This window comes from Onychomys torridus, chromosome 10 (genome assembly GCF_903995425.1).
Source record: "Onychomys torridus chromosome 10, mOncTor1.1, whole genome shotgun sequence".
NCBI lineage: Eukaryota > Metazoa > Chordata > Mammalia > Rodentia > Cricetidae > Onychomys > Onychomys torridus.
In genome coordinates this window covers 73,470,551-73,487,605 of record NC_050452.1, presented here as the reverse complement: position 1 = coordinate 73,487,605, position 17,055 = coordinate 73,470,551, and the positions used below count along the sequence as shown (strand labels likewise).

Below are 17,055 nucleotides of genomic sequence, written 5' to 3'. Positions count from 1 at the left end.
CTCCGTTTTGTTGTTAGAGAGATGCCATTTTAGCCTCCCTTTGGGGAATGGTACTGCTTCTCTTGTGCCATTGTATTTTGGAAGTACGTAATTTGTTTTTTTACTTTTACAAAAGCCAACAGTTCAGAGTTTGCCTTGAGTCTCAGACAAGGCTTTGGTCTTGGACCTTTCATGAGTTGGTAGAGCTGTCAAGACTATGAGGACTCCTGGAAGTGAACTAATATGCTTGCATTGTGAGATCCGTGAGATATGCACACGCCTTTGGGGGCCAGTGCAGGATGTTTCAGTTTGGATCTGTAATGTTCCCCCCAGGCTCATGTGTTGAAGGCTTATTCCCTGGCTGGTGCTATTGGGAGGTGTTGGGAATGTTAGGACGAAGCACCAAGTGTATGCCCTTGAAGAGGATGCCTTGTCCTCCTTCCTCTGCTTTCCAGAACCCACCTAGTGAGCAGTTTTGCTCTGCCATGTGCTCCCTGCTTTGATGCTCTGCTCACCACTGGCCCAGAGATTACAGTGTTTAATGATCATGGACCTGAAATCAAGAACCCCAGGCTGAAGGACAAACATGCCCAGGGCCTCAGGAAAAGGAAGAGGAGGAGGAGGAGGAGGAGGAGGAGGAGGAGGAGGAGGAGGAGGAGGAGGAGGTACAGGTGTTGATGTTCCCTCAAGCCCACTGTGCCGTGGAGCCGCTGGAGGAGTTTACATATGGGCTGGGAGAGAGGCTGAGGGTTATCTCATGTGATATACTTCCTGACTGGCTGAAAGACAATGAATACCTACTAAATGGTCATGGACCACTTATGCCCTCCTTTTGGACTTGCTTTAAGAGCATCCTCTGCATCCATACAGAAATTGGCAACATCTAGACCAGTGGTTCTCAATCTGTGGGTCGAAATCCCACCTGGGGTCACATATCGGATATCCTGTATATCAGATATTTGTACTGTTATCCTAATAGTGGAAAAATTTAAGTTGTGAAGTAGCAACAAAATAATTTTATGGTTGGGGTCACCACAGTGTGAGGAACTGTCTTAAAGAAAGGGTCACAGCATTAGGAAGGTTGAGAACTACTGCTCTAGACCCGTCTACTTGGTTTCATGCTGTTTCTCTTTTTGGGAATCTTGGCCATGCTCAGACCAAACATGTACTTCATGGCTCCCCTACAGGAAAAAGTGATTTGGGGGATGTTAATTTTGGGTGTCGTGCTCTGTCTCAGCTTCTCCTGGACTATTCTAGGATCACTCTACTGGTTATGGGGAGCTTTGCCCCCTGACTCTATTACTCTTTCTACTGCTCCCCCACAGCCACAACTCATCTGCCTCTCCCCCATCTCATCCCTGGCACTTCTGACAGCACTGTGGCACAGTGGGATCAGTTTGCACTCCTAAGTATGGGCAGAAAAGAGCAGGAGTGTTCCTAGGACTCGGCCTGAGTGGTGATGTGCCCATCATGTAGTCTGCTGGCGCCAAGGCTTTGTCAAGGCCGCCACAGTGGGCCAGATGGGCTAGTTCTTCCTCATCTAGCTGTGGCATACAGCACCAGAGCTGGCCTTTATGCTGCTCAGATTCCTGAGTGCTTCTTTCCTGGAAAACTTGACATGTGGTTCCAGTCTCATTGGGTCTTCCATGTCCTGGTGGAGGAATTGGCTTCCATCCACTTCTATGGGGTCTCTAACCTTTAGGAACTCCATTATGACTTAGAAGGTGGCTGTCCAACTTCCTTCTCTAAGCCCTCCCATTACAGGGATGGAAGAGGAGCTTCCCACGTGCTCGTAAAGAAGCAAGAGTCTGAGATCTCTGTTTGTAGAAGAACCTCTTAGAGAATTGAGTACCAGTCAGCTTCTACTCGCTGTCACAGCCACCTGGCAGTAAAGACTCCCTCTTCATTCCCTGGCAGGGAGCCGTCCCTGCTGGACTCTGAAGCTCATGTTGCAGTCTCACCCATTCCTCTAGCCATTTTGGGGGAGAGGGGGGATGGGGGGGTTATGAACTGTGATTCTTCTGAAATTACGTTTTGCTTTTTCTTAAAGAAAAGAGCCCTTCCTGCTGCTATCTCTACTTTGTAACCTGACTGATAACAGAACATCCATTTTTATAGCCCATTTAAAAAAAACAGTTAGAACCTGCCCCTGACTTTCTGGGGCCTAGACCTGCTTAGACGGCAAGACAAACAAAGCCACTGCCTGATATAGCCCAACTAATCATGGTGTTCTGGCTTCAAGTAACTTCAGTTTAACAACTTTTTTTTTTTAAATCTTGACAGAGTAGTATAAATTAAAATGGGAGAAGACATTTAATATTTAACGCCAAGATTTAAAAACCTTTGTCACCTTTAGTGGCATATGCCTTTAGTCCCAACATTCAGGAGGCAGAGGCAGGCATATCTATGTGAGTTCAAGGCCAGCCTGGTCTATAAAGAGAGTTCCAGGATGGCCAGGGCTACACAGAGAAATCCTGTCACAAATAAACAGAGAGAGAGAGAGAGAGAGAGAGAGAGAGAGAGAGAGAGAGAGAGGAGAGAGAGAGAGAGAGAGAGAGAGAGAGAGGGAGAGAGAGGGAGGAGAGAGAGAGAGAGGGAGGAGAGAGAGAGAGGGAGGAGAGGGAGGAGAGGGAGGAGAGGGAGGAGAGGGAGGAGAGGGAGAGGGACCTGCTATCATTGCTATGGGCCTTGATGCAAAGACTATGATGATAATAAAGTACAAACAAAAATATCTTTAAAAAAAACAAAGTAGAAACAACAAAAATTGGTGTAGGTTGGCACCAGCTTTTATTCTAGACCACCTAGTCTGACCTCTCCTGGGCAGAACATGCCTCTGAGCAAGCCAGCAAACAGCCCAGACTTCATCCACACAACCCACATTAAAACCTGGTGTTTTGTCGAAGCAGGAACTCCACTTCCGAAATCATGAAAGAGGTAATCTTCTTAGGACTTTGATTTGTAGGAAAGCCATTAAAAATAACTCCTTTTGTTTTCCTCAGATTAAAGGTTAGAGAGATTTCAGTTGCAAAAGAGAAACTGGCTAAAAGATGCACCGGATTGTCTTTGGTTGAGAAAGAGTCTCAAGAAAAGCAAATCCTTTGTATGTTTCCTGGGCTTAGCATTTACACAACATATTTCAAGTTTAAAAGCCCTTTACTATCATTACTAATTACCTCCCAAGGGCTTCAGGGCAGTTAGAGGGAATACTGGAACAAAGCCAGTATTCAGAGCTGTTAGAGGCACACGTGTCTGTACCAGCCTTGATGCTGAGGCTTCTGACAGTTGCCCAGCACCAACCCGCTGGGTTTAATCATGTGAGCTTACTCAGTCTCTAGAAGGTTTCCTTTTTCCAGACTTGACATTTTCTCAAGTACCAGTTACCGAAACACAAAATAGCATTTCTTTGACTATCTTGTCAATGATTAAGCACTGGTGATAGTTTTCAATTCATCATCAAGTCAGAAACTTCTCAAAATGCACTAGATGGATGCAGAGTAGAACCCACGGTCAACAACATCGATTTAAATAGCCAAGAGCCCCCTCCCATTGTATTTTCAGAGTCAGAGTACTTGATTGGATGAAACTTTTTCTAAATACAGGTGTAAGTAAACATTGTACCTTGTGTCAAATCTATGTGTAGTCTATTTTAGAGAGTGTGCACACACATATGAAAGTCAGCACCAAAGTGACCATTTCCCTATCTTGTTCCATTTGATGCTGTCAGAGTCTTTGCTAACAAAGCTCTTATCAAATCCCACGCGCAGTTTTGGGTCTTGAATTTCAGATTTATCACTTTAATATAGTTCGCATCGTTGCATGCTTTGTTTTTTAATTAGCTCTAAAAATACCATTTGACGGAATGAGGCAAACAGGAACATTTACGTGTATGACCGCACTCAAAGAGGAAGGCCTGTGGCTGGAGAACACAGCTTCACTGAACCAGTCTTTGCCCTGGTGGGTTCCTTTCTCTTTCCTCTGGTTTTCAGGAACTGGTGCACCAAAGCCAGACACACACCTTCACTCTGTTTGGTGTGTGGTGCCCTCTGCTGGCTACTCTAGGATGGTGCCCCTTTCTCTTCCTTGTAGGCAAGGTCTTTATATTCAGGCATTTTATGTGTCTGTACTTATATTTCTAAGTGTGGCCTTAGTGTATAATGAGGGCTATATGATAAAGGACTGGTCCTGGGTCACTTTCTATTTATTTAAAAAAACATGTTAAACAACGTCTCAAGACACCAAATACGCTGCTATGGAACTGATGGCCCCAAGAAGCAATCTTTACTTTCAAGGGTCTTAGTAGTAGAGCCAGAGCAAGGGGGTGACCTCTTCAACAAGACTTATATTACGACAAATAAACCAATTCATTGGAGAGCCTCGCCCATTCTTTTTAATTTTTAAAATTTAGTTGTGTGTGTGTGTGTGTGTGTGTGTGTAGTGTATGTGCTCTTGTGTGTGTATAAACCTATGTGTGTGGAGACACCAGAAGAGGACATTCAGATCCCTCAGAGCTTTTGTAGTTTGCCCAGATTTTTATGTGGGTGCTGGGATCTGAACTCTGGTCTTCACAACTGTACAGCAAGCGCTCTCAATGACAAAATCCTATCTCCAGCCCTGGGCTTTGTCTGTTCTTACAACACTGGAGCTGACAGACGTCACAGCTAATTGGCTCCCAATTTGCTTGGTAAGGCTATGACAGACTGTCACATGTTAGGAAGACAAAAACGAGGAGCGCCTCAAAACAGAGGGAACCCTGGGAACTTCTCCCATTGTGGTGGTTTGAAAGAAAACGGCCTCCAAAGAGAGTGGCACTATTAGGAGGTGTGGCCTTGTTGAAGTAGGTTGGTCTTGTTGGAGGAAGTGTCTCACTGCGGGGTGTGGGGTGGGCTTTGAGGTCTCATATATGCTCAAGATACCACCCAGTGTCTGAGACCACTTCCTGTTGCCTGTAAAATGTAGGACTCTCAGCTACTTCTCCAGCACCACATCTGCCTGCATGCTGCCATGTCCCATCATGATGATAATGGACTAAACCTATGAACTGTAAGCTGCCACCTCAATTAAGTTTTCCTTTATAAGAGTTGATATGGTCATGGTGTCTCTTCACAGCAACAGAAACCCTATTTAAGACAGAAGTTGGTACAAGGAACTGGGGTATTGCTGTGATAGACCTGACCATGTTTTTGTTTGGAAGAATTTGGACTTTGGGAGTTTGGGTTAGGGAAGCAGTGAACTGCTTTAAGTGCTGCTTAATGGGCCACACCAGTAAGGACACGGAAGACAGAGGTGCTGAGTGTGATTTGGACTGTGGGGGACTGGCTAGAGAGGTTTCAGAGGAGAAGAATTTTAATATGTTGCCTAGAGATTTTTCTTGTAATATTTTGGTGAAGAATGTGGCTGCTTTTTACCCTTGTCTGAAAAGTTTGTTTGAGGTGAAAGTGAAGAAATTTGGAATAGGAAATCTCAAAATAGACTAGTACAGACTCTACTGTGTGGTTACTAGGATTAACTCTAATGAAGATTTATAATGAAAAGGAACAAGCTGAGCAAGGAAAAATATTTGAGGAGAAAAGGAGCACCAGAATGTGGAATGGAGCTAAATCCAGTGTTCAAGGAGATAAACAGATTAAGAAATGTAATAAAGGAACTGGTGACCTCAGGGCAAGATCCCACCCAGCTAAGTTTCCAACTTGTGAAAAGGAATTTAAAAAAAGCTTAGAGCTGGCTGTGGTGGTGCATGACTTTAATGCCAGCACTGGGGAGGAAGAGGCTGGTGGATCTCTGAGTTTGAGGACAACCTGGTCTACAGAGCAAGTTCAAGGACAGCCATGTTTAGGCAGTGAAGGAAGACAGAAAACTGGTGAAGATGTAGTTAAATGAGGGAGCCATGTTTCAGCCCTAACAAGCAGCAGAACTTGTCACCTTCGGCCATGTGGTTCTGGACTTAAGGACAGAAGAAAGGGGCTATAGAATTTGCCTCTTTGACTAAGGAAAGCCACTGAGGTCAGGTATATGTCAGGAGTGTCCCTGAATGGAAGCCTGGTGAGGCCATTGCATAAAGTTATGAAGTTAAAGCCTGGATTACTTTGGAGAACCCAAGATGTTGGAGATGCCAGAGTCGTGGGATACCTGCTGAGAAAAGCTGCTAACAGGGAGTGGAATCAGCCCAAGAGAAAGAAGTGTGTTGCAGTCAACAAAGCGGAAAAGAGTTGGAGATCTGAAGACTGTTTTGACATAAGACATGGAGATCTGAAGAGTGTGTTAACATCAGACTTGGAGATCCCTGAGTTTGGAGTTTGCCCATCTGGTTTTCTATCTTGCTTTGGTCCAGTTATTTCCTAACTATGCTCCCTTTCCCTACATTTTAGAATGGTAATATATATCCTGTGCCATTATATGTTGGAAGTATGTGATCTGCTTTTTGATTTTGATTTCACAGGGGATTACAGTTAAGAGATTGAATGAATCTCAGAAGAGACTTTGAATTTTGGACTTTAAAACTTTGTTGAGACTGTGATAGACCATGGGGACTTCTGAAGTTGGACTGAATACATTTTTGCATTATGATTTGACTACAAGCTTTTGGGAGTGGAATGTGGTGGTTTGAAAGAAAATGGTCCCCAAAAGGGAGTGGCACTATTAGGAGCTGTGGTCTTATTGGAGTAGGTGTGGTCTTGCTGGAGGAAGTGTGTCACTGTGGGGGCAGCTTTGAGATTTCATATATGCTCAAGTTACCACCCAGTGTCTCAGACCACTTCTTCAGCGCCATTTCTGCCTGCCTGCTGCCATGTCCTACCATGATAATGCTGAACCTCTGAACTATAAGCTACCACCTCAATTAAATGTTTTCCTTTATAAGAGTTGTTGTGGTCATGGTGGTCTCTTCACAGAAATAGAAACTCTAGCCTAGACACCTATTCTTTGGGGTTTGTCTTACTTGACCTTAATAAATCTATGTTTACTTTGCTAAAATAAAAAAGAGAGAAAAATGGTTGGATAATACAGTTTCAGCTGATACCTTAGAGCAAAACAAACCTTGTTTCCCAGGAAAGTACAGCATGTGTAATAGGTGTCCAAGGAAGTGATCGTAACTTGAAGCCATCTTTTCCAAGGGAAACCCATACCTCTACCCAGCTGTAATGACTAACTAGGGTTACTAGTGATGGCCTAGTAACTATAAAGATGCAATAGTGGCACTCATATCCTGGCAGCAACCAACGTCTGTCTAATTGGAGTCTTTAGACCAATTAGTTCACTCACAAGAAGGGAAGTCATGGCTGGTATGGGAAACCTAGCCAACCACCTGAGGTAATGGATATTAGAGGAGAACATATTACCACCACCATTTCACTATTTCAAACTAGCATAATTCCTAACTGCATTCTATTTATCTGTCTTTATAAGCATGGATAGGTGTAGTCCTGACACTATATCAAAGATATTTATCTTTGCAAGTGTAGACCATACACAAAAGCACAACTGGTCAAATGCAGAGAGCAAGTGATCGTGGGATTTCTAACTTCACTGATACATCTGTAACATAATTCCTGTGCCTCAATAAAGCTTGGGGAGCATTTTGGAAGGTGAGGGGCTTGAAAGATTGTAAGAGCCAGAGGACCAGTTAAGCTGCTGTGGGATTGTGTCTCCTAGGAATGACAGGGAGGCGTCATCCATGATACCTTAACAAAATGGCTGTCTAAACAAGACCTGAAGAAGTAGAACACCAATAGACATGTCAGCATGGAGGGAGGAAATCTTACAGAGCCCTGTCCACAGTCAGGGAACAACAGGCAACGGAGGCATGCTGAGAGCGAGAGAAACAGTCTTCCCCAGGGGAGGAGATCATGATATTGGGAGGGAGCAAGCAGAAGTACATAGCAGTGGTTGGAAAGAGAGAAGGGAATAGGAAAAATGATGTAATTATATATATATATGTGTGTGCGTGTGTGTGTGTGTGTGTGTGTGTGTGTGTGTGTGTGATTTACATATATATATATATATATATAAAAGATTTATTTATGTATACATTAAAAGATTTATTTATTTTATGTATATGAGTGCTCTATCTACATGTATAACTTTTTGGCAGAAGAGGGCATCAGATCCCACTAGAGATGGTTGTGAGCCACAATGTGGTTGCTGGGAATTGAACTCAGGTCCTCTGGAAGAGCAGCCAGTGCTCTTTCCTGCTGAGCCATCTCTCCAGCCCCAATGTAATTAATTTTAATAAAAGAAATTTATTTAAAAGTTCCTGGCATATAACAGCTGCTCAGTAGAACATAGTAGGCATGCACTTCACAATGATAAATTATATATGAGCTTGGGCTCTAGGCCTAGGCTGACTGAGTTTGACTCTATGCTTTGTTAGCTGGGTATCTTGAGCAAATAAGGTTACCTCATTAGTAAATTGGGGGTGATAGGAGTACACACATCATAGGTAGATAATACATGCAAAGTGCTTTGAATACTTATTAGTATTTAGGGTGTAACAAAAATTAATTATTTTGTTACTATTCCTTTCAGCTTTTGGAGACTCTGAATCCTTTTAAAGTCTTACACTAAAATCAGGGAGAAGCTTCAAGTAAGTCTTAGGTATGAAACACATTCTAATCAGGCTGGAGAGGTGGATCATCAGGTAAGAGTGCTTCCTGCTCTTTCAAAGAACTCAGGTTTCATTCCCAACGCCAACATCAGATGGCTCACAACCACTTTTAACTCCAGTTTTGGGGATCCAATGTCCTCTAGTCTTTGTAGGCAGATTTGGTAAATGTTCCTCCCATTCAGCCTTCATGGTGACAACTAAGGAAAAAAGTATGAACAGGGTTCCAGGCAAGGATATAACAAATTCATAAGTGGCAACAAAAATCCTACTGTGAAATTTTGAACGTGCAACTCTATGTGTTACATGGAGTGGGATTCTGATTAAGACCTTAGGGAGATGTTTAGAAAGAGGCAATATTTATAGTGAGCAGAGAGGGAAGAGAAAAACACAGATGAGCCAATCAAAGGTGCAGTCATGTGAAAAATGCTGTTTTGTTCCCAGAAATGGCAGATATCCTGTGCTGTTGGTGTGGAGACAGAGGGCTATGAGCCGAGGAACCAGGGACTCTGGGTCATTAGGGAGCTCAGATACTTAACTCCTCTTGGGTTCAAGGCTGTAGTGTCTCTGATGTAATTCCCTTAAGAACAGGTCCTAGGTGTAACCTCTCATTTCCTCCTTGTCCCTGTAGCTTATGACTGACATCAAGCCCTATGTCCTTTGTACGTCTGCATGTACACAGTCAGCCCCCATGTCTTTTTAAATTTTTATAGACTTGTTGGTCTGTAATTCACTAACCTGTTGTCTGCTGTAAAATATACAAAAGATGAAATGACATATGGCGTTTTACAAAGGATTGGGCCCTTAGGGTACAAAGCTGAGCTTAGTAAGAGGGAGGCAAGTAATAACAATGACATAAGATAATGATGCATGGCATGTGGGTGGTGCTCAGAATCTGTTGAATAAACAATAATGTAGGAACAGCTGACGACTTCTTGTGCAGTGCAGGGTGTGGCGGTTTGAATGAGAATAGCCCCCATAGGCTCATAATTTGGAATGTTTGGTTTCCACTTGGACTGTGTAGGAAGGATTAGGAGGTGTGGTCTTGTTGGAGGAGATGTGTCTCTGGGGTTGGGCTTTGAGGCTTCAAAAACTCAGGACAGGCCCAGTTTCTCTGCCTCCTGTTTGTGGATCAGATGTAAGCTCTCAGCTACTGCTCCAGCACCATGCCTCCCTGCCATGCTCCCCACCATGATGGCCATGGACCCACCTTCTGAAACTGTAAGAAAGGACTCAAGTAAATAATTTTAAAAATAAGTTGCCATGTTCATGCTGTTTCTTCACAGCAATGGGACAGTGACTGAGACACCAGGTGTGACTCCATATGGCCAACTACCCAAGCAACAATGCTTCCTAGTTAGCAAGAGGAAGGAGAGGGAAAACAGATTTGAGTATGCTGGCTCTCAGTACAAGTTTGAGACCAGATTTCTTCTTCTTCTTTTTTTTGTGGGGGGGGGGACCTGAGGATCGAACCCTGGGCCTTGCGCTTGCTAGGCAAGCGCTCTACCACTGAGCTAAATCCCCAACGCTTGGATTTCTTCTTGAGTTAGTAACTCTGTGCCTGTCCATTTTCTCTTCCAGGGGAGGGAAGGGAAGGTGAGTGGAAGTGGGTGATATAGACACACACACACACACACACACACACACACACACACACACACACACACGAGAGAGAGAGAGAGAGAGAGAGAGAGAGAGAGAGAGATAATATAGTGACCTAATGTTTATTGCCTTTCAGCCATGCTGAGGTCTTAGGACTTCAGTTACAAAATCATTCCTTTGCCAGAAGGTAAATTGGGAGAAAAATAACAAGAAAAGCATTAAAAATATGGAGGGAGAGTTAAGTAAACATATGTTCTTGACACTAAGGGTACAAAGAAGACCTTATTATAATTGCAAAGAGCTTTGAATGAAGAGGGTATAAAGCCAAATTAGTTAATGCAGGGAGACACTGCTGTAAGGCCTTGCTTCTTAAAGTGTAGTTTTCTATCAGTCGCTGCTTCTGGAAGTTTGTTAGAATGGATATTCCTGGCCTCCTGCCAGCATGACTGACTGATTATTAACTCCTTTTAATGAGTTTGAATCGTGTTCAAAGGCATACTCGAGAAGTACAAGTCTAGAACATGGGAATGAGATCCGGGAACACATTCTATAAAAGTAAATTCTGAGTTATGTTTTGAGGATGCATCAGGTTGCAGATGGGTCCCATTAGAGGGACTAATACAAAGTCAAGAACCATGAAAAAACAAAAGGATGTTTGGGGAAGTAGAGTCAGAGACTGATAACCAAAATGGGGAGAGGAGGCTGGAAAGAGGGCTTTGTGGTTGAGCGCTTGCTGCTCTTCCAGAGAGGCTGAATTCTGTTGCTAGCACCCATGTCCTGCAGCTCATAGCCACCTGTAATTCCAGTTGCAGGAGATCTGGTGCCCTCTTCTGGCCTCCAAGGGCACCTGCACTCATGTGCACTTACCTACACACAGACAACACATATTCATAATTTAAGTAGTCTTTATAATGGAGAGAGAGGAGAGGAAGAAGGACTGGGGGGGGGGGGTGGAGGGACGAGAAGGAAATATAGGGAAAGGGCAGAGGTCAGCAGTATCCCCCATCTTCTGTTTGTGTTCTGTGTTAGGCAGCTTTGATTAGATCTACTCCGTGCCTTCCTTGTCGGAATGACATGTTCAGATTTGCATTAGATCACTTCAGCCTGAGGAGGCCAAGAATACGTGAGGCTGAAGGGCAGAGAAATTAATTAGGAAGTGAATGCAGTAGTTTTGCAGAGAGATAATGAGTGTCTTAACTCAGGCAGTGGCAATGGAAAGGGTGGTGATAAGCAGATGAAAGGGTTCAGAATGTGGATTGGAAGTGGGAGGCTTGGGGAGCAGTGAGTCCTGAGTGGATGACATTCAAACTTCCGGCTGGGATTAGTGGGTGGCGGCTTACGGTGCCACGAACAGAGGAAGGAATACAGGAGGATAAACAGGTTTGAGAAGGGAAATTGTGGGTTCGGTTTTCACATGTTCAACCCAGGTGAACAGAAAACACGTGTAGGAGGAAAAAAGGGGGAATCAAGAAAAGGGTGGAGAACAAGATGAGTCAGTGAGGTGGAGAAGGAAAATGAGGAGGAGGAAACAATGCCCTACCCAGATTTGGGGCTACTGCAATACACCTTGTTGTTCTTCCCGTTTCAATTCCTGCTTCCTCAGAACTCGGTTCAGCAAGTGAATAGAACCCTGAAAAGGCGCAAGAATAATTTGATTTCCGGCTTCCTATCTGGTAATCAATTCGCTCAAATGTTACTATCATTGTTGCTCTTTGGGAAGAAAAAAAAAGTACATTATTTAAAACTATGGTTCAACTCACATCGACCAAAATAGTCTTCACCATATTGTTCCTGAGTGAATAATACCTTTGCCTCTGTCCCCAACATGATTTCCAGAGCAGAACAATATCCCTGCTCCTGTGTGTGTGTGTGTGTGTGTGTGTGTGTGTGTGTTGTGTGTGCTCTGTGTGTGTGTGTTGTGTGTGCTCTGTGTGTGTGTGTGTTGTGTGTGCTCTGTGTGTGTGTGTGTTGTGTGTGTGTGTGTTGTGTGTGTGTGTGTGTGTGTGTGTGTGTGTGTGTGTGTTGTGCGTGCACGCGCGCGCGCGTGCCTTGGAACTGTGGACTCTTCCTGCCAAATCTTTCCCGTCTGTGAATTTTCACGGTTGTTTTTACTTACACCTTAAAACCCAGCCGTAGCTAACAGCCAGTCTTGGGATAGTCTTATGATTGTTTCGTATTTAGCAGCCTGTACTCCTCTGCACGCCCCAGACTTCTGTGTCTCAAGAAAATTTTCCTCCTCAGTCGTCTTGCAGCCAAGGAAAAGCCAAAGGTCGCTCTGTGATCTGATTAGTTCGTGCAAGAGGAAGGCAGTCCCTGCGGGACCCCGTCGCTCTTGCCAGGCTCAAACATGGCCGGCCACCGGGAGCCCTTCCAGCACATGCCACGCACGCCAGCCTTCCGCGGTCCCTTCTCACCTTCCGTCCGCCCCGCTCCATCGGGTCAGGACCCGGGAGGCCCCGAGAGCGGCGGCCTCGCTTCCCGCCCCCCACGCGAGAGCCCGCCCACCGCCCCGCCTCCGCCAATCGAAGGCCGGGCTGCCGCGACTGGCAGCGCCCGGCGGCCCCGCCCCCCCAGCCTCGCTGTGGCCTGCGGCTTCCCGGCCAGTAGCGCCGCTCTCGGTCGCGCGGGCCGGTCCGTGTGGACACCGTCGGGTCGCGGGCGCTTGCCGCGGGCCACGCAGCTCGGCGCCGAGACCGTCAGCCCCGTGGACGGCGTCCGGCATGGACTTCGAGGACGGTGAGCGTGGGGCGGGCCGCCGAGACGGGCGGGCGGCGGGCGGCCTGCGCCGGGGGTCTGTTTACCGCCTCAAGATGGCCGTGTGGCTTTGTTCTGTGGGCCGCGCGGCGATGGCGGCCCGGGGCAGGATCCCTCTCCTCCGCGGCTGTGCGGCCGGCCGGGGAGGCCCCTGGCTGCCTCCCCCCACATCCCCGCCCACGGGGTCGGCCTGGCTTGCGAGCCCCGCGGCCTCCGGGCTCCGTCCTCAGCCTCGCTCCGGGGCCGCCTGCAACTTCCCGGCCTTGCGCGGAGGGGCGGCCGGGGCCCGCGGGGCAGCGGCCGGGTAGCGGGTGGAGCCGCTCCTCACCGCTTGCCCCGGGCTCGGCCGACCCTCGACACGGGCTGCCTCAATCAGGCTCGGGCGAGGCGAGTGTAAAGCGTTCCATCGGGGGTGGGTTTCGATCGCCACCCCCCCACTCCCCACCCCCGACCCAGAATCTGCAAGTTCTTACACCACGTAGCAGACTGGGCTGTTTAATAACTCTCACCCCACTTTACCTGGTTGGAAATACCTCGTCTGTGGAACAGTTCCGTGGACCAGGGCACTTTTTTTTTTTTTTTTTTCTTAAGAGGTGGTGTTGGGGCTGGTGTTTGAATGCTGCTTCAGTTAGAATTCTGTCCACAGCCAGCCCCAGATGCCCTTCACGTTCAGATAGATGGGTGCACAGCAGCCCGCGTTGGACTTACTGAATAAATAAACGGGATTGTAAGGATGCTTTTCAGCCCTTGCTGCGCTGGTTCTTTCAGCCGTTCTGTCCAGGGCCAGGAAGTACAGTTCGTTCGGCATCTTCAAACCCTGCTCAACTTTTATAGGGATTTGTGTCAAGATAACGTGATATATAGTGACAGTGTTAGGGAGACATGGGACAGTTTGTAGGATGAAACTGAGTGTCATCTCGAGGAACTAGGTATTTCTAGATAAAACCGGTTCATTTCTTGTAAGGAAGCCTCAGCCTACACACACACACACACACACACACACACACACACACACACACAACTCAAATGGTCTTTGATATTGAATAAGATGTGATCTTGGCTTATGTTGTATTGAATGAGCCTTTGATTTTTGGTTTGCTGCAAGAAGTTAAGGCTGTGAAATATAAGTATAGGAAAGGAGACCTTTTTTGGTATACTTTGCAGTTGCTTTGAAATAGTTCAGCTCTTCAGAATAGTGTACTGCCCAGTCTGTGCTTTAGTGTTGGGCTGTGACTCATTCTGATATAGGTGACTCTAAATTACAACTATTTGTAGTAGCCAGAGTTGATTGACATTGAAAAAAAATATGTTTTTATAACAAAGTTTGATGACGCTGCCAATAGATGTAGTGTCCCAGAAGTTAACCTTGTGGGGTGTGTGTGTGTGTGTGTGTGTGTGCCAGCCAAATGGGAGGAGGACAATGGGAACAGTAAGTCAGTAAGGAAATGCCTTTTCTGTAGAGAATTGAAAAATAACGGTAAACTTGGCATGTTTGCCTTTCATTATAATTATAATAAAAATAATAATATCAGTGATAATAGCATCTTAACTGCCCATCCTCAGCTGCCACTGCTGCAGTTGGGCCATAGAATTTGAGTGTATCTTAGTCTGATCTTGTGTCTTGTGCCAGGGTTCTGTTATTTCCAGAAGCTCTGTATTAAATTCTGTTCCTTCAGTCTTTATTTGTAGAGTTAAATAAAGGCTTTAACATTATGCTTGGATGGATACAGCCCACACACTCATACATATATGCATGTGTGTTTTTCAGATGAGCTCCTGAAGTATTTAGAGAACAGATTAAGTGCTAAAACCAATGCTGACCTTGAAACATTTCTATTCCATAGATCAGTTCTCAAATGTATCTCCCTTTTGGCATCTTTTGATACATAATTTACTTTCCTTTTTCTTACCTTGTGTAAATTAGTACTGGGTCGTCTCTTTTGGCAGTTACATATATGGACTGTAAACTGTTTTTACATTGCCATTAGGCAGTGAAGGAGGGATGTGTTTTCTCAGATGGATATTTGTGATTATTTGTACCTCAGTGTTTTTGGTAATTGAGTTAATGACATTTAAAAATGGATTGTGAGTAGATGAGTATGCTTTTGGGTTTTGTTAACATTGCACTAATTCCTTTCTATTGAATGTCTTTGTAGATTACATACACTCTGCTTCCAGGAATACTTACCAGGGCTTTAATGGTAAGTATCTTCTTTCATTTCCTTTTAATTTTGTTGAGGAAATATATTATAACTTTTCTTTATATATGCATAAAAGCACAAGTATAAATGCAAAAAGCTGACCTACTTTGTTTCAGATACTGTTTTGACCCTTGATCCCTAAATCTAAGTGTTATTGTCACACTGTATGTAGTGTTTCCTGGTGTGTGTGTGTGTGTGTGTGTGTGTGTGTGTGTGTGTGTGTACGTACACATGTACACTTGCTGGAGTCTCATGAAGGTCATGCAAATATTCAGCCACTGAGTGTTGTCTCCAGTTCTATGTAGCGTTTGAACTTGGGAACAGAAAAAAGAAGTTAAGCTACTTTGACTTTGTATCTGTTTTGTTTTACTTAGGATTCTTTTATTTAATTTATGACTACATTCTGAATGACTAGTGGCAGGACACTAGCTGAATTACTTTTGAATTAGACATTGGTGTTCACTTACATAGATTAAGTAGCCTTAGTCTTGGTCTTATGCTGCCTTTGTTGGAATGTATGTTGGCTTTGCTGTTGAGGCCATTTTTCACTGACCATATGAATGATAAAGAGCTGTCCAAAGGAGCACATGAAGAGCCCTGGCTGCTTGTTAACAAAAGCCTGGTGTTGATCATAAGAGACGTGCAGAATACCATGCATATTGTTTTGATAGCTATTAGAGTCTAGACCCTGCCATACAAGATGATAACAGAAAAAAAGTACAGAATAATTTGGAGGTTAAAACCAAACCAAACCAAACCATTATATGAAAGACATATCTTTGATTACCAGGGAAACACAAAATCCACTATTTTAATCCATAACTATTTTAACAAATAGTTATGAAACTACCAAAGACTATGCTATTAAAATACTATTTATGTGCACGCTTTTCTATATGCGTACCATGTATGTGCAGTGCTATTGGAGTTCAGAAGAGGGCGTTGGATCCCCTGGAACTGGAGTTACACATGGTTGTGTGCAACTGGATGTGCTAGGAACCACGCCTGGGTCCTCTGCAAGAGCAGCAGGTGCTCTTGCTCTTAACTGCTGAGCCATCTCTCCAAACCCATTTTTATATATCTAGTTAATCGTTGTCATCCCTAAGATTAAGAGGTACTTCAGATACTACTTTGAGAAAGACTACTGTCATATATAAAGTTGTATGTATTTAGTGAGTACTGAGGAATATATTTTTGAGAATAGTGACATAGTGAAATTTACAAAGGCTGCTTAATTCTGTGTCAACATTAGACTGGAAAATTGGCTTAAGAAAAACTTTTAATACATTTGGATGTAGGGAAATGATAATGCGCATTTAAAAAATGTTAAGATGTTTCCTATAGGAAATTAATAGAATGTGGAAGCTATTAATAATGGGTAGAAAGCAGAGAGTTAAATAAAATGAATCCAAGATTTTAAACCAAGCTAAGTAAGGCAAGTGGGTTTTGTAATGATAGAAAGCTGTACTGAAGAATTAGAGTTGATTTCTAAAGATAGTACTTGGAATTTAAAATCACATAAATCAAGTTTAGTTCATTACTAATGTATTACAAAATCCCAAATATTGCAATTTTTAAAATTTTTTCTAATGCAATTCTAGTAGTGATTCTTATTTGAAGATATTGTCAGAATTTCCTAGAAACATTTTCTACATGAATATTGTATAGGCGGTAGCTTAGACCTTTTGATGCTTAATTTTAGGCAGGGGGTCCCTTTCTTTGTGGGCAGAGTACTTTGAGTAAAAGATTTTGGCTTTTACCTCTGGCTAATGTCCACTACTTGAAAATATTTTGAGGTCTTAGTTTTCTGCATTTTGTAAATGAGAAACTTAATTTCAGGGGTTTTGACCTCATTTAACAATACTTTTTTAGTGCTTGCTATTTATCTAGGTAATGTTCTGAGAGCTAGGAACAGAGAACCTG

General features: G+C 44.2%; 1 protein-coding gene, 1 long non-coding RNA gene and 1 pseudogene across 2 annotated transcripts in view; 2 read left to right on the top strand and 1 right to left on the bottom strand.

Moving 5' to 3' along the window:
* LOC118591910 overlaps positions 1–1,681 on the top strand; it is a 3,154-nt pseudogene extending 1,473 nt beyond the window's left edge.
* A 9,519-nt stretch (positions 1,682–11,200) lies between these two features.
* Positions 11,201–12,607, bottom strand: LOC118592127. Its single transcript, XR_004946050.1, has 3 exons — positions 12,294–12,607; positions 11,718–11,807; positions 11,201–11,306 (listed from the first exon to the last, which is right to left on the bottom strand). It is a non-coding gene; the product is annotated as an uncharacterized LOC118592127 (long non-coding RNA).
* A 114-nt stretch (positions 12,608–12,721) lies between these two features.
* Znf326 (zinc finger protein 326) overlaps positions 12,722–17,055 on the top strand; it is a 42,073-nt gene continuing 37,739 nt past the window's right edge. The window contains exons 1-2 of the mRNA XM_036200855.1: positions 12,722–12,913; positions 15,088–15,132. Of these exons, the coding sequence (XP_036056748.1) occupies positions 12,898–12,913; positions 15,088–15,132 (61 nt within the window). The 5' untranslated portion in view covers positions 12,722–12,897. The remainder of the gene's footprint in view (positions 12,914–15,087; positions 15,133–17,055) is intronic.